This window comes from Pristis pectinata, chromosome 1 (assembly GCF_009764475.1).
Source record: "Pristis pectinata isolate sPriPec2 chromosome 1, sPriPec2.1.pri, whole genome shotgun sequence".
Taxonomy (NCBI): domain Eukaryota; kingdom Metazoa; phylum Chordata; class Chondrichthyes; order Rhinopristiformes; family Pristidae; genus Pristis; species Pristis pectinata.
Window position 1 is genome coordinate 47,125,112 of NC_067405.1, and position 25,760 is coordinate 47,150,871.

Here is a 25,760-nt window from a genome sequence, read left to right on the forward strand (position 1 = left end):
TTTTACTCCAACTTTGTGTTTTTCATTTCAACTAGCCAAATTTATTTTAATTACTTAATTATTTGAAATGCTTTAATGTTCCTGATCATCAGGAGGTATTTAAAATCCATTGATAGGTCTTCAACATAGGAGATCCTTCACAGGGCCATCAGGAGCTGGGACTTGGGATTTGTCACCCAAGGCCTAGCTGTTGACTTATTTCCTTACCTCAATACAGGAACAACAATTTTAATGCTATGTAATTTAAATTGAGAATGATTAAATGAATTACCTGGTTGTCTTAGGCTTTTGAGCATCTTTCACATAGCAACATAATGGGGACATCCAGCTACCTAGCTGCCGTTCATGTTGTAATCAAGGGCACCATTTTGGTGTATTCCCAATTTTCCTCCCTTGATTCCTCAACTTTTGTTAGATTAAGTACTCCAAAGTGCTAGTTGGCTTCCTTATACAAGTCTTGTGCTTTTCATTTAAAATGTAGTTGTACCTAATATTGGTAATCCGTAAGTGGAGAACAGTGACAAGGACTTCCAAGAAAATGAGGAAGCTAACTTCCCACCAAAAGGTAGCATGCTAGAAATTCCAATTTGCTATATCCAACTGTTTGCAACAAACACAGAATGTTATCCAGAATTGCTGCACAGTGGATAATCATTGAGAGAAACAAGAATAACACTCCCTAAAGTTAACTTTTTTTTTATACTGCTTTTGGGACCTTGTTGCTTAAACAAAGTCAGCAATAGCACTGTGCCCAAATACAATGTTTTAACAGTAATTAATTGCATTTATATTAATGCAAAATTCCAAAAGTGCATCACAAGTGTTATCAAAATACAATTGGCATTAAGATGCTTAGGAAAATATATGGATAATTGTTCAACTTGGCAGTTTTATTTTAAAAATGTTCATGACAAAGAGGTAGAAAAGAAGAGTTGTTTGGGTAAGGATATCCAGACACAAAGACATAGGAAGGTACAGCAGACAATGGATGGGCAAATGAAATTGGGGACAGCAAAATTGGAAGAGCACAGAACAGATTATAGGGCCTGAGGAGCTTTGAAAGCTCAGCAGGAGGGAAGACCCTGGAAGGATTTGGGAAGAAAAAAGTGATAGGAATTTTAAAACTGAATGTAACTGACAGGACGGCAAGTTAGAATTTACACAAATTCATATTGGTATAGTCAAACCTGGAGACAATACAGACATGGAGGAGGGTTTCAGCAAAAGAAATGAGGCAGGAATGAAGCTGTCCTTTTATAATCATTTGGCAAAATAAATTAGTATTTGTGATCAGGTGAGGTCTTGGGTGGGGGGAGGGCAGAGAGGAGGAGATGACATTTGCAAGCTGCAAAACTTATGTGGAAGTGTTCAAGGGAAAAAAAAAGTATTTTCCAACTTAATGCCTCATTTGAAACAGTAATATACTTCTTACACTTCATTATCACAAGGTGATGTTCATTGATTTATTTAAAAAATATACTGCATATCATTAAACATTAGAGCTTACCTTGACCAGGTTTCGGAGTAGCTGGCATCCCAGAAGTCAACTGATCAAGTTCCTATAACGATAAAATACCAAAATATTGTTTACAAAATTAGGCTTGCAATATTACTTCCAACACTTTAGGACGGATCAAAATTACCAATATTAGGTGATGTATCCAAAGAGGAGAATATTTAATTAAAGAACACAGAAACAGGTCCTTCAGCTCACCATATCCATGCCGACTATTTGCCCATCTACACCAATCCCATTTGCCCAAGCTGGATCCATATCCCTCTATGCCTTGCCTATTTACGTGCATGTTCAAATGTCTCTTCAATGTAGTGATTGTAGCCAATTCCACCACCTCCTCTGGCATCGAGTTCCAGATATCGACCACTCTTATCCTTAAATCCCCTTTAAATCTCCTTCCTTTTATCTTCACCCTATGCCTTTTGTTTTTAAATACCTCTACTATGGGAAATGACATGAAATTTGTTGTTTTGCAGCAGCAGTACAGTGCAATCACATTAAAAATTACTATAAATTACAAATTAAATAGTGCAAAATAAAGGAATAATGAGGTAGCATTCAAGGACTGTTCAGAAATCTGATAACAGGGGGAGAAGCTGTTCCTGAATTGTTGTGTGGGGGTCTTGTGGTCTAACCAACATCTTGTAAAGTTGAAGCATTATGCTGCAACTTTTATATTCTATACATGACCTGTGCTTCCCCACCCCCACCCCTCAATCACCCTATCAACTAGTGTTGCCACTTTCAGGGAAGTGGGAACTTGAACCCCAAGGTCCCTTGGTTCATGAATATTCCTTAATACCCTAAATTTTACTGTATATGCCCTATGCTTCACTAAGATGTTGCCTAAATTGGAGACCATTAGCTACAAGGAGAGGATGGATAACTTGGAATGTTTTCTCTGGGATGTCAGAAGTCAAGGGGGCAACCCGATCTAAGTATAAAATTATGAGAGGCATGGACAGGATAGATGGTCAGAGCCTTTTCCTAGGATGGAAATGTCAAGGTGAGAGGGGGAAAGTTTAAAGGATATTTACAAGACAAATGGTAAGTGCGTGGATCACACAACCAGGGAAGGTGGTGGAAGCAGATACAGTAGCAATGTTTTAGAAGCTTGTAGGCAGGTAAATAGACAGGGAATTGAGGGATATAGACCACATGTAGGCAGCCGCGCAGTTTGAGTTGGCATCACAGTCAGCATGGACATCATGGGCCAAAGGGCCTGTTCCTCTGCTGTACTGTTCTATGTTCTCTGTTATATTTCCCAAAATGCCTCACTTTGCACATGTTGGGATTAAATTTCAACTGTCAACGTTCGATTCAACTTTCCATCTGACCTATATCCTGCTGTAGACTTGGACAACTTTCCTCACTATCCACAACACCACCAACTTTTGCCATCCACAAAAACTTACTAGTCATACCCCCTACATTCATATTCCCTATACCACTGGTCACAGACTTCCAATCAGAATAGCATCCTTCCTGCACAACCCTTCGCCTTCCATCACCAAGCTAATTTTGGATCCATTAGCCAGCTTGCCTTGGATCTCATGTGACTTTACCTTCTGGATCAACCTACCATGTGGCACTTTGTAAAATGCCTTTCTAAATTCTGCACCCACAACATCTATCACCCGGTCTTCAATCTTCTCAGTTACCTCAAAAGACTCAATCAAATTAGTGAAGCAGGATTTCTCCTGTACAAAGCCACGTTATCTCCCTGCCTTTCCAAAATGTATACAAATGCTATCCCTTAGGATTTTCTCCAATAACTTCCCTATCACAGGCATACCTAGCTTATCCCAGCTGTCCTTCTTAAAGGAACAACATTAGCTACCCTTCAGTCTCTTGGCACTTCACCTATGGCGAACAAAGACGCAAAAAAATCTCCATCAGGGCCCCAGCTATATCCTTCCTTTCTTCCCATAGCATCCTGGGATAGCTCTCATCTGGCCCTATGGATTTATTAACCCTTACATGCCAATGACATCTAACATCTCCTCCTTAATACTGATCTGCTCCAGATTATCCACTTACCCATCCCTGAACTCACTACCTTCATTGTTCTCCTTGGTGAAGGCAGGAATGTTTTCATTTAGGACCTCACTCACATCACCTAGCTCCACACACTGTTTACCCCTTTTGTTCCCAACTGCCCTCTTGTTCCTGATATACAATTAGAATACAACTTGAATTGGATTCAAGTTAAAAGATTACACTAAACCAATGCATTATTCCCTTGGACTAAAATCAACTTCTTCAGCGTTTGAGATATTTCCATTAATCCAAGTCTACAAAAAGCAAACATTGTGAAAGTAATTAAAGACTTCAAGGCACAGACTTGAGCTGCTTCAGCAATAAAACTTATGCACCACCAGGTCAGAAGTGGAGCTGTTCACTAATAACCCCATTACATCCAATTCTATTTGTAATCCCTTGGCAAATGAAGCAGCCCATGCCTGTACACGACAACATTCAGGCATGTTCAATGGTGAGTAAAATTTGCGCCATGGAAATGGAGAAACTTCGAACATCTCCAACAAAGAGTCCAACCACCTACATTTGGCATTCAATGGCATTCCATCACTAAGTCCCCCACCATCACTATCCTTGGGTTATCAGTCTGGACTGGACCAGCTGCATATCTTGGCTACAAGAACAGTTCAGAGGCTGGGTATCCTGTGGCAATTGACACTCCTCCTGAAACCCCAAGGGCTTTCCACTATCAACAAGGCACAAGTTAAAAACTTGATCAAAAGTGTCAAAAGATGGCACTGGAGAGAAGACATTTGCTGGCAGCTAACAGGAATATAGCTATATCCTCAAGATCTGACCTTTTAAAACTGAAAACTACAGTGGAAACTACTGAAGTAAAAAAAAATGTTTTTAAGCCATTTAAATGCACTAGTGATCTTACAAATGCTAGACAGACTCAGAAGACCACCCAGAAAGCAAGCACAGCACCTGGAAACATCAGGGAGGCCTCCACTGTGCCAGAAAACAAAGTTGCCAGCCAGAACTTCAGGTTAGACTGAAGCAAAGGAGTACGAGACCCCACCTCCCTAGCACCCTTCTGGCCAATGTTGGAACACAAGATAGAAGAGCAAGATTGCTTTATCAGAAGGACAAAAGAGACTGCTGTGTACTGTTTCAGAGACATGGCTCACCCTCAACTCTGACATGGCACCTCCAGCCAGAGGATTTTTCAATCCACAGCATGGACCAGACTACAACATCAGACAAGGGAAAAGGTGTGGCATCTTCATGATAAACTTGTCATGCTGCAGGGACGTGGCAGTCTTGGCATTCCTGCTTCCCCCCGATCTGGAGCATCTGGCAGTGAAGTGCTGACCATTCTACCTACCAAGAGTTCTTTGCCATCATCCTGAAAGTAGTTTGCATCTCACTTCAGGCAGACATCAAGCTAGCACTTGGGGAACTAAACAGCATAATCAAGAACAAACCAGTGTACACTGATGCCTGTCACAGCATGGCGAAGACTTGAATCAGGCTAGCTTGAAGAAGTCTCTGCCTAACTATCAACAACACATCACCTGCAACACTTGAGGACCCAACACACTCAACCACTGCTATACCAACATCAAGAACACCTACAGCTCCATCCCTCACCCATACTTTGGTAAATGTGACCAGCTGGTTGGGCTTTGCCATTTCTGCCTGTGTAGACAGAAACTGAAGAGTGCAGCACCGGTGAAGAGGACTACAAAGAGCTGGAAGGGAGAGGCAGAGGAATGAATTTGGGATTGCTTCAAGCTGGTGGACTGGACCGGTCCAGACCATATTCAAGGATTCATCAGCAGACCCAAGTGAATACATCACAGTCATCACCAACTTAAGGACATACATGGATAAGTGTGTACCCACAAAAACATTCCAAGTCTTCCTCAACCAGAAGCCGCAGATGGGCCAGGAGATTTGTAACCTGCTGAGGGCTAGATCTTTGGCATTTAGGGCTGGCGACCCAGAGTCATACAAGTCCAGGTACAACCTCTGGAAGGCCACTGTAATTGCAAAGAGGCAATTTCAGACTAAACTGTAATCACTGATGAACACCGGACAGCTGTAGCAGGGCTTGCACAATACAACTTTCTACAAGGCGAGATTAGGAAGCACAAGTGGCAAGGATCCATCACTCTCAAATTAGCTCAATTCCTTTTATGCATACTTTGATAGGAGAGAACCATGACATACCCATGAGCCCCCACATTTCCAGATCACCCTATAATCTCAGTCTCCATGACCAACATCTGGGCGTCCTTTAAGATGAATACATGAAAGGTATCTGGTCCTGACGGTGTACCTGGCCGAATAATAAAAATCTGTGCGGACCAACTGGCTGGAGTATTTACGGACATATTCACCCTCTTGCTTCAGCAGTTTGAGGTTCCCACCTGCTTCAAAAAAGGCACCTATTGTACTCGTGCCCAAGAGGAGTATGGCGACCTGTCTCAATGACTACTGTCCAGTATCGCTTACATTAACCTTAATGAAGTGCTTTGAAAGGTTGGTTTTGGCACAAATCAACTCCTGCCTCAGATGATCTGGATCTGCTTCAATTTGCCTACTGCCACAACAGGTCAACAGCAGATGCGATTTCTCTGGCTCTTCACTGTGCTCTGAACCATCTGGACAACAGGAACAGCTACATCAGGCTGCTCAACACAATTATCCCATCCAAACTTATCATCAAACTTCTAGGCCTCTGTACCTCTCCTGGCAACTGGATCCTCAACTTCCTCATCAGTGGTCTTCAATCAGTGAAGATTGGTTATAACATCTCCTCCTCACTGATCATCACACCAGTGCACCTCAAGGCTGCATGCTTTACCTGCTCTACACCCTATCCATAAGACTGTATGGCTAAGCACAGCTCCAATGTCATATACAAATTCACTGACGGCACCACTATCATTGGACAAAATCACTGGTGGGGATGAGTCAGCATACAGGAGCGAGATAGCAAACCTGGCTGAGTGGTGCTACAACAACCACCTCTTGCTTAATGTCAATAAAACTAAAGAACTGATTGTTGACTTTAATATGGAGAAGGAGGGTGAACATGCACCAGTCTACACTGGTGGATCAGCACTTGAGAGGGCTGGCAGCTTTAAATTCCTGGGCATTAACATATCAGATGAGCTGTCCTGGGCCCAGCACACAGATGCAATCACAAAGGTGGCACATCAGCGTCTTTACTTTCTTAGAAGGTTAATGAACTTTGACATGTCACTGAACACTAACAAACTTCTACAGATGTACTGTTGAAAGCACCCTGACTGCAGAGAGTCGTATTGGGCTGAGTTCCCACCACGGGCACATCCCTCCCCACCATTAGTACCTATGAGGTGCTGCCTCAAGAAATCCAAAGATCCCCACCATTCGGGCCAAGCCATCTTCTTGCAGTCACCATTGGGCAAGGGGTACAGAAGTCCCACACCCAAGTTCAAGAACAGCTACTTCCCTTTAACCAACCTGCACAACCCTGATCACTATCTCTGTATAGCAACACCATGACCACTTTGCACAACAAGGAACTTTATATTTTTTTGGTCCTAATTGTACTCTTGTATAATTTATGTTTAATTTATGTTTTTCTTGTGAATGTTCTGTCTCTAATGTGCTTGTGATGCTGCTGTAAGTTAGTTTTTCATTGCATCTGTGCATGTGACAATAAACTCTACTTTTGACTTTCTTTCGAATACTTTCCACTTGCCTAGACGGATGCAATGCCAACAACCCTTCAGCAGCTTGACACTATCCATGACACAGCAGCACAATTGATTGGCATGCCAGCCATCCCAGATATTTCCTCCACCACCAACACAGTGGTGCTCAGACAATTAAATGAGTTGACGCATATACTGAAACTTCCATAATTGCATCTTCATCTGAATTATTTAAATCAAAATATCTGTAGTGATGGACAAGATATGAAATTTACCCCCATTGTTTCCATTATCATTACCCCCAAAAGTATTACCACCATTGTTTTTGAGATACTGTTGATATAGAAGTCTTTCATTTCATTACATTGCTGAAGTACCCCAAAAGTAATTCATTTTGTTACACATCTTATCATTGAGATGATCATAACACAAGTCTATTATCCTGAAGCAGGAAGTATTGTATTTAGAATCATAAATTATCAGAACAGAACTGATTGATGCAACCCTCATTATTAGTTTAAAAGTTGTGGTCCATTATCACCATATCCATCACTCTTCTGACTACTTACATTTTTATTTTGGTTATTACTGACACCTTTATAGATGTACATTGGCAAATGGAACTGCATGCAGTTATCAAGATACATCTAATCAAACAATTGCAACGTTTGACACTGTTGTAGTCAGTATTAAAGCAACAGCACTTTCACTAACCAGGAATAAAGATCCACACAAAGATCTAGCTATTTTTGTGGTAACATGTTCCTTTATCTGAGGATTTTTGCTGCCACATTTCAATTTATTGGGATCCCTGGCATCCTGCAAGTCTGATGTTCAAGCTGGATTAGTAGCAAATCACATTGAGAAAATCTCAGACAGGAAACCACAATGCATCAATGCATTTTCAACTAACTATTCAAACATGCAAAGTATGAAACAGAGACTAGAACATCTTTTAAAAAAAAGACATCACACAAAAAAATATTGAAATCTTCAACTATGAAAACAATTCAGATGCATAAAATTAGCTTTTTAGGGCAAATAATTTGTTGTGCTGTAATTGTAACTTAACTCACCACTAAAAGATCACCTAGTCTAAGATGTTCAGGGTATTCTACAATGGGCATAATTCATTGCAAGCTTAATTTTTTTTGTCATTGGCAATTTCGTGGGCTAGTATTAGAACAGAAAATTGTCACAGAAATATAGGAGCTTACTTATGTTCTTTCTTCATGGAAGCAAGCCTGACACCCATACAGATTCTGGTCTTCATTTGACTCCAGTACCATGCCACAAGGTTGACTCTGAAATGGTCAAACAAGCCACCCAGTTCCAAAACAAAAATCAGATGGATCTATTGGCAAAAACCTATTCATCCCATCAGGGTTGTCAAGGCAAATCTCAGCCTTATCAACCCTGCAAACTTCTTATAAAAATCTCACCAGCAGGTGCTAGCATTGGAAGAGATGCCCCACAAACCAGTCATTCAATGGTGTGACACAGCCTGTGGCAAACTCATCAATCCCCAGCGAAATGCTGGAAGTGATAAGCACTGTTCAGATACCCACACACTATGGCAATACACATTGCTGTATTGTGCTAAATTGGACAGGCGAAGAATTGATCTATTAGTTCATCCATGAAATAGTATGAGCTATCAGCATCAGAGCTGTAAAGGGATGATGATTCTCAGCCTTGACCAATAACAACCAAGTGATCAGTTCTACTTCAAAATAGTGGTAGAAGCAGTAAGAAATGAGGTACACACAAGTTCTTACCTTGCATTGTTAACTATACACTGATTAAAAGCAGCAGGCTACAGAGATTAATAAATAATTTCATATCTAATTGATCAAAAGATAACCGTAGCCCTATACATCAGATCAAAGAAGTAAATTATAGACCGACAGCATAATTATGAATAATGGGGCAATTAAATTCTGAAATACTCAAGAGACCAGAATTGGATGGGGGATCTATTTTAAATGTTTGCAGATTGCAGGAGATAGGGAAGGGATGTGAAAACAAGGCAAGGAATGGAGTGTTGCTTAACTGGGAAGTAACAGATGAAGGGGTCTGGTAAGTGTTGGACACAAGAGATTCTGTAGCTGTTGGAATCCAGAGCAACACACACAAAAAGTGCTGGAGGAACTCAGCAGGTCAGGCAGCATCTACAGAGAGAAATAAACAGTTGACGTTTCAGGTCAAGACCCTTCATCAGGACTGGAAAGAAAGAGGGCAAAATGGGAAGGTCGGGGGAGGGGGAGGGGGAGGAGCACATGTAAGCAGGTGACAGTGAATGCAGGCGAGTCCAGGTGAGAAGGGCGGGGGGGGGGGGGGGGGGGGGGGGGTGGATGCAAGAAGCTGAGAGGTGATAGGTAGAAGAGGCAAAGGGCTAAAGAAGCAATCTGGTAGGCTAGGGCAATGGACCATGGAATAAAGGGAAGGTGGGGAATAGATGGTCAGGTCATGAGGGCAGGGGAAGGGGAAGGGGTCACAGGAATGAGGGAAGACGGGGGGGGGGGGGGGTAAGGAGGGCGAATAAAGAGGGGGCGGGGGAAGAGGAGGGAGGGGTTACTGGAAGTTAGAGAAAACTCAATGTTGAGGCCATCAGGTTGGAGACTACCAAGGCGGAATACGAGGTGCTTTTCCTCCAACCCGTGTCTGGCCTCAACATGGCAGTAAGAGGCCATGGAGAGACATGTCAGTATGAAGTGGAATTGAAGTGGGTGGCCACTGGGAGATCCTTGCTTTTGCGGCTGATGGAGCAAAGGTGCTCAATGAAGCGGTTACCCAATCTGCATTGGATCTTACTGATGTTGGAGGCTGCACCAGGAGCAATAAGTGACACCCTTGGACTCACAGGTGAAGCGCTGCCTCACCTGGAAGGACTGTGGGGGCCCTGAATGGTGGTGAGAGAGGTGTAGGGACAGGTATAGCACTTAGTGCAGTTGCAGGGATAAGTGCCAGGAGGGTCATCAGTGGGGAGGGACAAGTGAGTTGCACAGAGAATGATCCCTGTGGAAAGCAGGATGGGGAGATGTGCCTGGTGGTGGAATCCCGTTGGAGGTGGCAGAAGCTGCGGAGAATGACGTGTTGGATGTGGAGGCTTGTGGAGTGGTAGATGAGGACAAGGGGAACCCTGTCCCTGCTATGTCAGGGGTGGGGGTGGGGTGAAGGCAGACATGTGGGAAATGATGTGGGTGAGGGCAGCATTGATGGTGGAAGGGAAGGGAAACCCCATTTACTGGAAGAGGACAAATCTCAGATGAAAGTGGAAAGCCTCATCACGGGAACAGATGCGGCAGAGGCAGAGGAACTGGGAGAAGGGGATAGCATCCTTGCTAGTGACAGGATGGGAAGAGGGAAAGTCAAGGTAAGAAGTGAAAGTCAGTGGGTTTGTAAAAGATGTCAGTGGTTAATCTGTCTCCGGAGATGGAGACAAGAGATCCAGAAAAAGGAGAGAGGCGTCAGAGATGGACCACGTAAATTTGAGGGCAGGGTGGAAGTTGGAAGCAAAGTTGATGAAATTGATGAGCTCAGCACGGGTACAGGAAGCAGCCTCAAGGCAGTCATCAATGTAATAAGAGAAAGAGTTGGGGAGTGTTACCAGTGTAGGCTTGGAACGTGGACTGTTCCACATAGCTGACGAAAGGAGGCAGGCATAGCTGGGGCCCATAGCTACACCTTTAGCTTGGTGGAAGTGGGAGGAGCCAAAAGTTGTTGAAGGCGAGCACCAGTTCAGCCAGACAGCGGAGGGTGGCGATGGAGGGGAACTGGTTGGGTCTATTGTCAAGAAAGAAGCAGAGAGCATCAAGGCCTTCCTAATAGGGGATGGAAGTGTACAGGAACTCTACATCCAGAGTGAAAAAGAGGCAGTCAGGGTGGAGGAACTGAAAATTGAAGTGATGGAGGGCATGGACGTAGGTGGGAAGGGACTGGACCAAGGGGGAACAAAATGGAGTCAAGATACGAGGACACTAGTTCAGTGGGCATACTGGGACAGTTGGGTTTGTGGATCTTGGGTAGGAGGTAGAAACAGACAGTGCAGGGTAGGGGAACTAGGAGGTTGGAGGCATTAGAGGGGAGGTCTCTGGAGGTGATGAGGTCAGTGATAGTGCGAGAGACTATTAAGAGACTATTAAGAGTGTTAGAACAAAGACAGAAATGTTTCAAATGACCTCAAATTTATGAAGGGTAAAACAAGGGAGGCTAGCCAGGAGCACGTTGGAATCGTCAAAGTTTAATGGTAATAAGGGCATGGATGAGGCCTTTCACATATGACCCAAGGCAAGGCCAAGGAATGATGGTGCAGTGATTAAATTCCCAGACCAGTACTCCAGACACCTGGAATATCAGCTGATATTCAATTAAATTCCTACAAGTATAGACTAGTACCAGAAAACAGCTGAACCATTGTTAAAAATCCTTGCATCTTAGGGCAAGTAAACATAAATGTTATTGTAACAGAATGAATTTTCTTGGGAATGTATTTTTAAAAAAATATTTATAGTCATGTGCCAAATTAAAAAGGTCATATGATTTTTTTTTAAAAAAAGGACATTAAAACTTCTGACAGCCACCTTCAGGTTGAAGCAGAAGACATGGTAGAAGTTGAGTCAGTTTGCTGGCATTTGCAAACATGGGTAGAATTGGTAAACACAGGCTGCTGCATTCGGACATTGATGTTAGCACTTGCTGGTTGTCACTCGTGGAAAGTTCTACTGCACATTCAATAACCACAAGAATGCTGACTTGGGTCTTAAAAGGTGGTTGAGGCCCACTTCAGAGTTAGATAAAATGGTCAGCTACTGGAGATTTTGAGCTGTCAATCTTCTTCCAGATTGGTGCTTTTCCTTCCATAAAGCTGCATTCATTGCCAAAATTCTCTTCTGTCCTTCTCCAGCAAGGACATCTGGCTAAAGCACTGAGGACTCGTTCTCTAAAACTAGCTGCATTTCTAGTTACAGCACAGTTGCAACACTGACATCTACCCAACAGTACTGAAAACTGCCCAGGTACCTCCTGATCACAAAAAGCACAACACATCCAAATCTGGCTAAATACCATCCAGTCTACCCTAAAATCAGCAGCAGAGTGAAGGAAATTGTCTTCTGTAGGGCCTTTGGCTGCATTTACTCCCAATAACTTGCTCACTAATGCCACATTTAGATTTCATGAAGAACACACATGCCTCATCACAGCCCTGGACCAAACAGTTGAGTTAAGGGCAAGGTGAAAGTGACTGTCCGGCCCCAAGAGAACAATATACAAGTTTTTGGATAGCATCTCAGTCCCAACCATCTTCACATGCTTCAATAACCTGGATAACTAATTGCCAACTACAACCATCTTCATTTATACAAGATGTAAACCCAACAATGGGAGTGTTTTACCTTTGATGCCCATTGAGTTTTGTTACCAGGGCTCCTTAACGCCTTTACATCAAGGGTAGTTACTCACCTCACCTCTGAAATTCAGCTCTTTCGTCCACATAAGGACCAAAGGTGTGATGAGGTCTGGAGTCAATTGGTCCTGATGAAACCCTGAACTGGACATCAGTGAACAGGTTAAGAACCATCAAATTAGCAGAAGAGGGCCATCTGTCCATTCAAGCCTGCTTTGCCAAAAGTCATGGCTGATCTTCTAGCTCAGCACAGGAAAATGGGAATTATTTCCAAATAATTTAATATCCAGAAACCCATCAATCTCAGTTTTAAATGAATTCTCAGCTAGGCCTCCACAAATGCAAAGATTCACCACCCTCTAAATGAAGAGAGATCTCCTCATCTCAGTTCTAAACAAATTAACTATTCATTCTGAGACTGAGATCCCTGGTTCTAGATGCAAAATACACCCTCCCTGAATGCACCCAGAGAAGCCCTGTAAGAATTTAAGTTGTTGCAGGGGGATTATTGGGGAGTCATCGCCTCTTAACAGGTCTGTCAAAAACACCCTCCATCACATTACAAGTAGACTGATTGGATGGTAATTTATCAGATTGGATCTGTCTTGCTTTTCACAAAATGTACCTAGGCAAATATCACATTGAGACAGCTCAAGTGTTGATGCAGGCCAAATCTGGCCCTTTGGCCATAGTCTATGCATAGGAGACCTATGCTGTGGATTAATTATTCTATTAAATTTACTGAATGGATGTTTTCTTTTACCAATATTCTCTCACTTGTTCTGGAACTTCAACTCATCCATTTTTTTTTATTTCTGATTTCTAGCATTTGCAATTTTATTACATTTCTGCAAGTAGTTCAGCAGTTGTATAAATGAAATTTAAGTTTAATGCACACACATTCAAAGACATGACTATTAATGCAATGCAATATTTCTAATTACATTTGATTGGCCTTCTATACTTTTATTCTCATATTTCATGTTTAAAAGGGTTTCCAGGGACTGTGCCACAGTGAATGATATCTTTGCTTAATAATTGTATAATTGGCGTATGAATGCACTAAACAAAATTGACCCAATCTTTGTTAATGGATTACTTTGCCCCCATCCCCAACTATTCATACAGACATAAATTACTTTTCATTTTTTGATCGAAGAGGCAAGAGAACTCAAGAAAGTCAGTTACTGAAGCAGAAATTTTAGTCTTTAAATGAAGTTACAGGTTCAGAAAAAAATGAACCCACCTGTCTTCAGGTGTGATCAAAATGATGGCCCATGGTGTGTACACAACATAAACCACCCTAGGTCAACAAAATGCAGTACATCATACTGAGTATTGTTAAGGATTAGGTTGCTATTTGGTGAATGTCCCTTTAAGACATAGTACATGTGTGCGTGTACATATGCCTGTGTGCGTGTGGCGTTATCCGACGTGCTGACGTTTTGGTTCAGTCAGAGTCAGAAAGAGAGAGGAGGAAGAGAGACACTGTCTGCTGGTCTCTGTATCGGTGGATGAAAAACAATAACTGTGTCTGTCACGACAATCCACATATGAATTTTTGGAATAGTGTGGTGGAGTCCTGTAGAAGGAAACAGGTATTTGTGTGGACGGCCACAATTCGAATGCTTTTCAGGGTGGCAGATACTTCAGAACAAAGCAGTGAAGATCATCAGTGACTGAGGTGTCATATGGGTTCCATCGTGGAACATTTGGATTTCGTAATGTCTCTATTTTCTCTACATTTTCTCTTCAGTCAATGGTGGTTTTGCAAAGCCTGTGCTCACATCTCACTTTGTGGCTTGCTGAACTGAACTTTGAGAACTATTCCTGGACTTGGAGTTTGGGAATTTGCCACATACACAGAGCTTAGTTTTGGGGGTTAATGTTTAATATCTAACATTTTTACTTTAAACATTTTAACTTTTATTTTTCTTATTGTCATAAGCAGTTAATAAAATGGTTTTTAACACTTATACATGACTCGGTGTTTCTTTTGTTGCTGTACGTAACAGTATCAAGTGCTAGAGGACTGTCTCAAGTGGAACTTAGCCAAGTTCATAAAACAACCATGTATTCTACGCAAAATGTAGGTTGGGGAGTTAATAACCTACAGAGAGGTCATTCAACAGTGAAGTGAGAAAAGATGAGTGGGTAATCAGCTACTGAAGAAATAAGCAAATTAAAACCAGGCAGAAGATCCTCAAACTTCCAGAATTGTGCACCAGATGTATTAATCTTGACATCTACAACACAGACAATAACAGAAAAGCAAGAATGTGCCTAAGGTAGAACGTTGTTGCCAGAACACAAAATTCACAACTAAAAATGGGGAAGAGAGATTATGCCGATGCATTGTCTTAAAGGTGAGTGACCAAGACTCGTTTTGGCAACTAATAGTTAAGGAACACCTGGGACAAAATAGAGTCCAACCAAACAATTTAAGACAACAGGTGAAGATATTATCATTTTTATCTGATTAGTCTGTTGGGAATTCTGCAGATTCAGCAAAATTTAAAGGAAACTTCAACATATTAGTTGAGAGAAGCATTCATCAATGGCTGAAGACTATAGTTTTCAGTTCCATTTGGGATTCCTCAATAAAGCAGCAGAGACCTTCAAGTTGATTGCTAAAAAAATATCAAGACTTAGGCTGATCCTAAGTAACATGGAAAGTAACATTCACTCCCTCTGTGCCTGTCTCTAACAAGACAGAAGGAAACTACATCCTTTGACAGATAATGGCAGTATCACCATTCAGACATGGACTGATAATTGGCATGGAGCATTTGTGTCAATGCCAGAATACTTCTGACAAAGGAGTCCAACCCTCCAACATTGATATTCAATGGCATTATCATCACTGAGTTCCCTACCATTAGCACCTTGGTGGGAATGGGCAATCACCATTCACTAGATGTTCAGTTGCAACAGCCACATAAATACTAAGGTTATAGGCACAGGTTAGAGGCTGGATAATCGGTCACAGCTGACTTACCTCTTGACATCCCAAAGACTTTCCACTATCCTACTATCCACAAATCAAATGTTTGATGCAATAATCTCTATTTGCCTGGATGAGTGCACCTCAAACAACACTCTGATGTCAATTCGAGTGTTCCCCAACTGGAAACCATGGATGAACTAAATGGTCCTTTCCCTAATGAAGTCCAGGTTTGAGGTGTTCAAGTTGGGTGCTCCTGACCTACACAGGAAATCTAGGTACTACCTTCACAAAGCCATCAGGGATGCCAAGAGACAATACCAAAGTCCCAGACTAGCTACACAAACACCTGTCGATTGTGGCAGGGCTTGCATGCTGCAATGGGCTACAAGACAAAGCTCGGCAAGAACACATCCCTCAATGCATTCTATGCTGTTATGAACAGAAGGCAAGTGAAGTGACGTCACCCGCCCCAACAGCCTTTGATCCATTTGTACCCATGGTCACCATCACAGGCATCAGATCGGCCTTCAGAGAGTGAACCCGCAGAAAATGACTGGACCAGATGGAATCCCTGGCTATGTCCTCAGAATCTGTGCTGATCAGATGGCAGGAGTATTCACAGACATCTTTAACCTCTCCTGACTCCAATTTGAAGTTCCCATCTGTTTTAAGACCACTTTCATCCCAGTGCCAAAGAAAAACAATGATTACCACCCCGTGGCTCTGATGTCCACCATCAAGTGCTTCGAGAGACTGGCATGGCACACATTAACTCCAGCCTCCCAGACAGCCTCGACCCACTGCAATTCGCCCACTGAAGTAGGTCCATGGCACATGACATCTCCCTGGCCCTACACTCATCTCTGAAACATCTGGATAATAAAGACACCTACTTCAGACTCTTATTTATTGACTATAGCTCTGCCTTCAAGGCCACAATTCCAAATAAACTCCTACACCACACTCAGCATCCCCCTCTGCAACTGGATCCTTGACTCCCTGACCAACAGACCACAATCAGAAAGGATAGGCAACAACACTTCCTACACTATTATCCTTAACATCAGTGTCCTGCAAGGCTGCATTCTAAGCCCTTTATCATCACAGCTTGGTACGGCAACTGCACTACCCAAGACCGCAAGAAATTGCAGAGTTGTGAATTCAGTCCAGTCCATCATGAAAACCAGCCTCCCCTCCATTGACCGAATACACTTCCCACTGCCTTGGGAAAGCAGCCAACATAATGAAGGACCCCTCCCACCCTAGTCACTCTCTTCTCCCCTCTCCCATTGGGCAGAAAATACAAAAGCACAGACCACCAGACTCGAGGACAATTCCTATCCCACTGTTCTCAAGCTTTTGAATGGACGTCTCATATACTAAAGATGAATTCTTGATCTCCCAACCTACCTCGATGCGGCCCTTGCACTTTACCTGCACTGCACTTTCCCAATAGCTGCAACACTATATTCTGATTGTTTTCTTTTTCTTACCTTGATGTACTTGTGCATGGCACAACCTACCTGGATGGCACAGTGTTTCACTGTATCTCAGTGCACATAGCAATAATAAACCAATACCAATGCACTCAAGCAGCTTGACATCATCCATGACAAAGTTGCATGCTTGACTGGCACCCCATTCAGCACACTTATTGTTTAATCGTTCCACCTTTAGCAGGACACATCACCTAGAAAGTGACTGCTGTTAATCTTCAATAGCAGCCTCCAAGCTTGTGAGCTCTGCAGTCATGGGCAGAAGATACTTGGGAACACAAATGCCTTCAAGTCTCGTTGCAAAGCACAGATTATCTTGATTTTTGCTGTTCTTTCATCACTAAATCCTAATCTTGGGGCTCCCCACCCACTAGCAGTGAAAGCACAATCAGCAGAACTGCAACAGTTCTACAATAAGTCACACCCCATTTCCTCAAGGTCATTAACAATGAACAATAAATGCAGGCTTTCCCAGAAATGTAAATATCCCATAAATGATTAAAAAATCTGGAGAATACTAAAGATCAAAACCGCAAATCAGCTATCTTAACACCACTGAAAAGGTTGGGTTCTTTAATGTAAAAACTCCTGACTCACTGAGGCCTTTCAACCATCTACGAGGCAGATCAGGACTTTTGGAATATGTACTGCTTTTCTTGATAGGCACACTTGCCAAACACCCAAGCCTAACAACCAGGACAAAATGGTCCACCCAAAATGTGCCCTGTAAATAATTCGGCACAACGTTCTGGGCCGAAGGGCCTGTATTATGCTGTACTGTTCTAAAAATCAGCCTATGCCATCATTTTCAAATGTCCATTTTCTTCATTACCAGTAGACTCTACTTGCAACATCACTTTTAAGGATGCCATAGGAAAGTATTTGGATCTCTCAAACAATGGAACCACTTTCGAAGGGAGGAAGGATGGCTCCAGTTAAAATGAACATGCATCGATATCCTTAGAGTGTAAATAGAGCAGAGGCCGGATTTAAACTAATTTATTAAGGGAAAGGCAACTGAAATCCTTTTTGCCTTAATAGGGGATATCAAAACCAGAAAGGTTGAGAGGATCAGTGAAAGAAAGTACAAGGCAAAGCCACAACTAACAATGGAGTACACTGTAGTGATGTTAATACAAAAAAGGCTAAAATAAAGACAAGACAGCAAGAGATTACCATTGCTGGAAGAGTACTGAAAAAACTTGGAATCAGCATTAGGTGCCACAAGTATGCAGAACTGAAGGATTTAAAAAGAATAACTGGCAGCAATGCAACTACATGGTTAAATCATCTTGCTTAGTATGGATGTCAGAAGAACCACAGAAGAGCTGGAAAGGAAAGAATTGTGCTAGAACACAGTAATATGAAAGATGTGCTAATAAATAGGAAATAAAATGGCATAATTTCCAATGTGCATTATAGATTGCCTTGAAATGCAGATGAAACAGAGGAGAGATGCGAGAGAGTAAGCCAATGATAAGTGACATTAGCTACAAGAAAAAAAAGTAAAGTAAAAGATAATGCACAAGGTGTGTAGCCAAATGGGAAGCATTCTTACGAATGTAATGGAGACTACTTCCTAGATCAATTTACTTCAGAAATAGAAAACGAGTACATCCAGATTTAGTTCTGAGAAATAAATTTAGGCAAACAACTTAAAAAGAAAAAGATTAGAAATAGTTACGTGATTAGTTGGATTGAATACAAGATAATGTGTTAAAATACAGATATTCTTGGCAAGAAAAGAGTAAAGATAAGCCAGGATCTGCCCAAAATTAACTGGCCAGAAAGTTAACAACTGATTAATCAGCAGTAGGATTTTTTTTTAAAAATGGTGGCCAAAATGCAATAAATACATTGCTATGAAAATGAAAAGAGATCAAAGAATCAAGTTCCGTGAATAAAGTCAGCAAATCTAAAATGACATATCAATGTGAAATGAGAAAAGCACAAATAAAATTAAGAAAAACACTAGGATAAAGCAATAAGGCAAATCATAGTTCTCTATAGATAATGCAAAAATTTATCATGTTAATATTTGACAGACTAGAAAATTGATTATTGACTTGCATATTAAACCATTATTTTAGAGAATTCCAGATGCACTTGAAATAGGTTCAAATAATTGGAGAAAGTAACAGCCCACAAGTGGGCAGGTCAGTGACCCCAGGAGACATGAACTCCAGGCACCTGAATGAATTCAGATAGATATAGCACAAGTTTGGCCCACAATTATTTAATCTCACTTGAGTATGCAAATTATGCCATGGAAGTAGCCAATGTAGCACCAGTGTTCAAAAAATAATAACTTTTTTTTAATGGGTAAACTTTCAAAATAAACAATTGAAGATAAAATTAATGAGCAACGGTTAATGAAAGACAGTCAGCATAGATGTATTAAAAAGTTGCATCTGACAAATTCAACCAGTTTTTGATTTTATCAATTAAATAGGTAAAGGGAATGTCATAAAGTTGTGTTAATAGATTTTCAGAAAGCACTTGATAAAACTTTAGAAAAAAAATTGGTAATGGCTCATTTTGAATATATTGGGCTAGTCCAATATATCCCAGCAGAAACAGAAAATCTCTTCTAAAACTCGTAGGGCAATTTGAAATTTCACAAAACTTCCATTTTACCTATCAATTCATTTTAATATATTTGATTGCACTTAAATTTACAATAAATACATTGAACAGAATCATCAGAACATGAAGTTATTATTTGTATCCTTGCTGAACAAGTCCTAAAGATAAAAATACACTTATTTCCAATTCTCGAGTTCCATTTACAGAAGTGTTTAGTTTTAAAGACTTACTTTAGCTTTCTTGGATTCTGGGTCAAACCTCTCCAAGATTAGTTTGGCATTCTTGTATGTCTCCTTTTCCATGACCTCCTCAAGCTATTTAGAAACATGCATTAGAAACATACATTAGTGAAGTATACATTTTGATCATAAAATTTCTCTTGCAGTTTTAGCATTGACAAACTGCAAATGACAAGATTCAAGGGGAAAAAGCATAACAGGGTCTTCACTGGAAACTCTCTCACGGTTACAATGTAATATATAGCGACAATAACCATGTCACTTCTTACTGGTACACCCCACAATCAATATTTTTTAATATATACAAATTAAAAGCTCAACTTCAGTAACTTTATTCAGTGTGCAGCTGAGTCATGTAAAATGTGTTGAATTGAGGGCAGCAATAAGGCCTTTGGTGTACTTGATGCCCATAGAAAAGATGTGGCAAGGATCTCAACTGTCGCCACCTCTTTTTTATGGGCATCAAGTACACTGAGAAGGTTCTCCGTTGAGTTTCATTGCCTCTATCCAATGTAAAATAATTGGTTAGTATCAAACTGGCATGACAGTGATTTTCAAATGCAAGTAATAGAATAAATCATGAAGACACTTCCAATGAATAACATAATAGTCTTATACTTGTATCAAATATTACAGAACATGGTTTCAATCACCACATATTAATAACTGAAGGTAAACAATGTTTTATATCATCACGTCAAAGATTTCACAATGCATATTGAATACATAATTGAAGCTCTGACGCATTATCTACTGCAAACTTCAAAATTCTTTTGCATTTCAATTTATGAAACACTTCTGTAATGTTTCCAGCACTGCTTTGAACATAGATTTAAGAAATGTAAAAGTGTCACAACTTCAAAATTGCAAAAAAATGTTAAATCTTTGTTGTAGTTTTAAGGACATTCTCTCCAGTTTTCATGAAGAGTGCCAGCAATTTAAAGTGGTTATAAGAATTTGAAAGTCAACAAAGGCATGAGTATACAACCATATTTTACCACGCATATTTTAACCAAGTTTATTTTGCTATCTTTAATAAAGAAATTTGAAGCTTTGATACAATTACCCTGAAAATACGCAAGTTATTCTACAAAAAGATAAAGAGCCCTTAGGGAACAGAAAATACTATACGAAACAAGAAAATGCCTGTTCATTACCACTCTACATCTGCTTCACAATGACATGCAAATGATGATCCTAACCAACACATCCATCATAGACTCAATCCCACTGCAGACTGGAGTCAAGCAATGCTGTATCTTTGGGAGGAAAGTTGGAGCAAATCAGCCTCACTGCACCAACCTTCAAGCAAGCTCCTTGCTGGAGTGCAGTTAATTTATAGACCAAATGGGAAACAGTTTAACCTTTGCTGCTACCACTTCCCACCAAGATCACCACATCCCCAGTCATTGATTTACAGCATGCAGAAAGTACTTCTCATGCACATTCAGAATGCACTCTCAGAGGGAGAGCTGCAAACCACTGTCTGTTCTTTCACTGAAGCACACAAATGGCTAGGCCTTACACCAAATGGCCAGGCCTTACACCAAATGGCCAGTAGTAAAGATTTTTTTTTGAACCCATCTGCTTCACAATAATCAAGATTGATGTGACGACTCTGGAAGAGGTGGATTACTTTTCCATATTTTGAGAACCATCTCTCAAAGGCCTCCATAGACTTTAGCCAACTAAGGAAGAGACAGTACGAAGAATGAGATCTCAAACCCAGCACCAAGTTCGTAACCTACTATGTTACACTGACCAACACCCCCTCCACCAACTCCCCACACCCCCAGACACAAACACACACTCTCTCTCATGTGCTTTGGAGGCAAAGTTAACCTACACTAGGCACCTCAAAGCACCAGCAGGATAGGTGAACCATGTCAGCAGCATCACCCAGGCCAATTTCCCCAGCACAGACTTGGATCATGCTCAACTAGGTCCAGTGGGCAAGCCACATGACCTGCACCAGGCACCCAAACGGTGTTCTACTCCATGTTCTGTTACAGCAACAAATTCTCACGATGGAAGGACATTCCTCAACTATTTGAAAAAATGGTTCTTGGGAATCACTGGCCCTTGACAGCTCAAAATAGAGCATCTGGGAAATCACTGTCACCTCTATAGTGGGCACATGCAGACCAAGTGTAAACTGTGGAAATAGCACACAACACTCCAAACAACTGGTCAAGCAACAGCTGTCTCACCTGTTGCGGAGTCCGTGGGTCCCACATAGTACTGAGTCACCCAGAGCCCACAGAACTAGTGTGGAAGCAAGCCACCCTCAAACCCGGGGGATCAAAACCAAAGGATGAAAATAAACATAGTTGGCTGGATTGCCCAGGACCCAGCCTGCTCCTCAGACCTGCTTTTCACAGTCCCCAATATTAACTTTTCACTTTTGCAGATGCAGACAGCCAAATGAACTGACACCTCACACTCAATAGGTCACTGGCAAGGAAAGTGGGCTCTAAGTTGCATAAAAACCTCAAGCACCCTATCCCAAGGCTCTGCTCTGGAACAGCCTGACAGCTTTCAACGGTTCAGCTGTCCAAGGATTTTTCAAATAGTTTTTAAAATTTCTGATAAGTTCACATGGGTTTAAATGATTTAAAAAAATGTTTAAAAAGGCACACTGAAACAAATAATTAAAAACATTACAATAGCAAAACACTCAGCTTCAGTCCCCCCCCACCCAGGGGTTGGACTTCGTTGGGAAAGTGAGTGCTGGGTACACAGTACATTCAGATTCTCTCTCCAGCATGTCACTGCTCCACCCCTGGGCTCAGTGGACAGAATGATATATACTGTATTTGACCATCAGCATGTCTAAGGCACACTGAAGCACAAATGGCTGATGTGCCAAGTTTTCCCTTGGAACCACTAGCTATCAGACAGCACAATTCAGATGATTAAATTGTTACTAATATGTAACAAAATCAGATTAAAAGATGAGATAATAACACAAGTGCACGTGGGTAATATGGATACAGTCTCCCAAATTTGAGTGCTGTACACAAAATACAATACACTATGGGGAACTGAATGAAGAATTAATTGTATGAGTAGCAATATTGTTGAAGGACGCAATGGTGGAATTAGAAACAACACATTTCCACAAGAGTGATTAAACAATGGAAACAAAGTTGGAACCAAGGAACAGCACTAGATATATAGCATATGGAGAGGAGGGAAAATTAAGTAGAATCCATGGATTTATAGAAAGACCTCAATTTTCAGACAGAAAAGCATATCATCAAGAGGTAAAATCAATGACCTAGAATTTGCAACTGATAAAGAATGAAAAACCCTCATCATTCATCAAACTGTAAACATGGCACTGGCAAATATGCAGCAAAATGCAGAAATCCAGGAACTGCTGTTATAGTGTACTCTACCACATGGCCTACCTTTGGAGTGTTTGTCAAGGAAATCAACAATAATTATTAATTTGACACAAACATCAACTTGTTAAATATTTTCCTTTTTTTTAAAAAGAAATAGAAAATATTCTTAGAGATGTAACCAAGCTTTTAAATATTACTGAACAACTTCAAAAAGCTAGAGCAAATGTGAACAGTAGAATAATTATTTCAAAATTTGTCGAAAGTTAAAATAAATCATTTGTAATATTTTCATTTTGTTTTACTTAAATCCACAAGTAAGTTCCAGATTTTCTTTAGCTTTATAAAATACTTAATAAATTGGAGGTCACTTTTTCTTTACACGATAGCGGTTAGTGTAACGCTATTACAGTGCCGGTGACCAGGCTTCAATTCCCGCCACTGTCTGTAAAGAGTTTGTACGTTCTGTGTCTGCGTGGGTTTCCTCCGAGTGCTCCGGTTTCCTCCCACATTCCAAAGACGTACAGGTTAGGAGCGGTGGACACGCTATGTTGGCACTGGAAGATTGGCGCTGAAAGATTGGCAACACTTGCGGGCTACTCCCAGCACATTCCCAGTATGTAAAAAGATGCATTTCACTGTGTTTTGATGTACATGTGGCTAATAAGTATCTTATACGATGCTGGTTGTTCAACAAACTTAGCAGCAAAAGTTGCTGGATGCCAAATACTTCAAAAAAAAACACAACACGTAGCAAATGGTGTTTTTAAAAAAAAGCAAAACATCCTATGGCATCCATTGAATCTTTTCAACGAGTTTCAGAGGTCAGCAGCAACCATCACTCTTTCAGTGCTGACCAGTTCCAATTTACCTTGGAACACAAAGGAAAAGGCTATACAAGATTTAGTGTTAAGTGGAAAAAATTAGAAAATTATTAATCTGCAAGGTAATGTTTTATGAATGGGGCATCATGGTGTTGCAGCAGTTAGTGCTGCTTCACAAAGCTCCAATGATCTGGGTTCAATCCTGATCTAGGGTGCTGTTTGTGTGTAATTTGCCTGTTCTCTCCTGCGACTGTGTGGGCTTCTTTCTGGTTCCCAGCCGCATCCAGTGTGCTACGAGAACTGGATGGGTGCGAGGGTATTGTTAGGCACAAGAGACAGAATTAGGTTAAGAGCCACCTTCAAATCTCTGCGATTTTGGATTCCACTTGTGTCAGTTCTGGTTCTGTTGACAGCATTGTCATCTCCGAATCACAAAATTGGGTTTAACGACCACTCCAAATTTTAGAGCAGGCTGAAACTCCAATTTACTTAACAAGGATTGCTGCAATTTCAGATGTGTCATTTTTCAACTGAGATGTTGAAGCAAAAGTCTTTGATCCTTAAGGTGGAAGTAAAAGAACCTACAGCCTCGTCCCTGGTATCCATGCCAAAGTTTGACTTGTAGCCAACATTGCTAAACCCAATTATCATAATCCATAGTTAATGCGATCATACAGTTTATGGGACCAAACAGTGCTCAAATTTGATATGCAACATTTCCAGTGTTAACAGCGACCACTTAGCAATCTGCCCAGCAGTGGGGAGAATTTAATACCAATGCTGGGAATAACGAGACAGCAGTCTAACATCAGCTGCTTAAAAGTGGGCCATACCACATGAAACACCACTGGAGGCACAATGGAGTGGTTTCAAAATTTGCATCCACATCACCTACTTTTGAAGCCAATCTTTGAGAAGTTGACAATATGAAAATTAAATAGCTAAACTGAAATAACTTGACAAAAATGTAAATAGTGGAATTTGTACAAACCCACAGGGAAAAAAAAATCACCATGTGTAACTTTTTTTTTCCCCCGCGATAGAAGAGCAAACCATTCACTTACAGGAATCTGCAAGAGAAATGCAAAGAAGCAAAATATTCCTAAAGCTAGAAGCTTGTTAATTGTAGTTAAAGGCTTTATAGCAAAGAAATGCCAAATATTGCTAATTGTTTAAATATAATGAGGAGAATAATTACATGCACCTACTTCAATAATGGAATGTACAAAAATCTATCAGCAGTCATTATTGAAAGTTATTAGACATGACAGTAAATGACAGGCAATTCCTCAGATTTATTTCCTCATAGCACTTAATGCTATTAATTTAAAGAAGGTCATTAGCAGAGTGCTTTAAGAAATAAAGTCTGTGTGCCAATTAACCGCTGTCAGCATTGATTTTAGATTATTTATTAGCAGAAGCAATTAGCTTGGTGCAAAGCGCTGCAAAAGCTCAATAAAGGCAAAAAGGAGCAATGAAATTTCCTTTAATGACATACAAGGGCCAATATCTCATTTGCTCTACTGTTAATCTCAAAGCATCAGTGTGGAGAGAAATCTGCAATTTTCTTGTAAGGCAAGACAAAATTAACAAATTAAAAATACACCCGTTCCTGCACGAATCAGGGCCAGAATCAACTGTTTGAAAACCGAACAAATTCAGTTTGATCTACTTCAATTTATGCTGATTGGAATTAGTTTAGGGGCAT

General features: G+C 40.9%; 1 protein-coding gene across 2 annotated transcripts in view; it reads right to left on the reverse strand.

The window, feature by feature from the left end:
• The window catches only part of lnpa (limb and neural patterns a), an 84,578-nt gene that overhangs the window by 24,967 nt on the left and 33,851 nt on the right, over positions 1 to 25,760 (reverse strand). For both annotated transcript variants that reach the window (XM_052026822.1, XM_052026812.1), the window contains exons 7-8: positions 19,873 to 19,956; positions 1,508 to 1,559 (exon numbers count right to left, since the gene is read on the reverse strand). In XM_052026822.1, the coding sequence (XP_051882782.1) occupies positions 1,508 to 1,559; positions 19,873 to 19,956 (136 nt within the window). The remainder of the gene's footprint in view (positions 1 to 1,507; positions 1,560 to 19,872; positions 19,957 to 25,760) is intronic.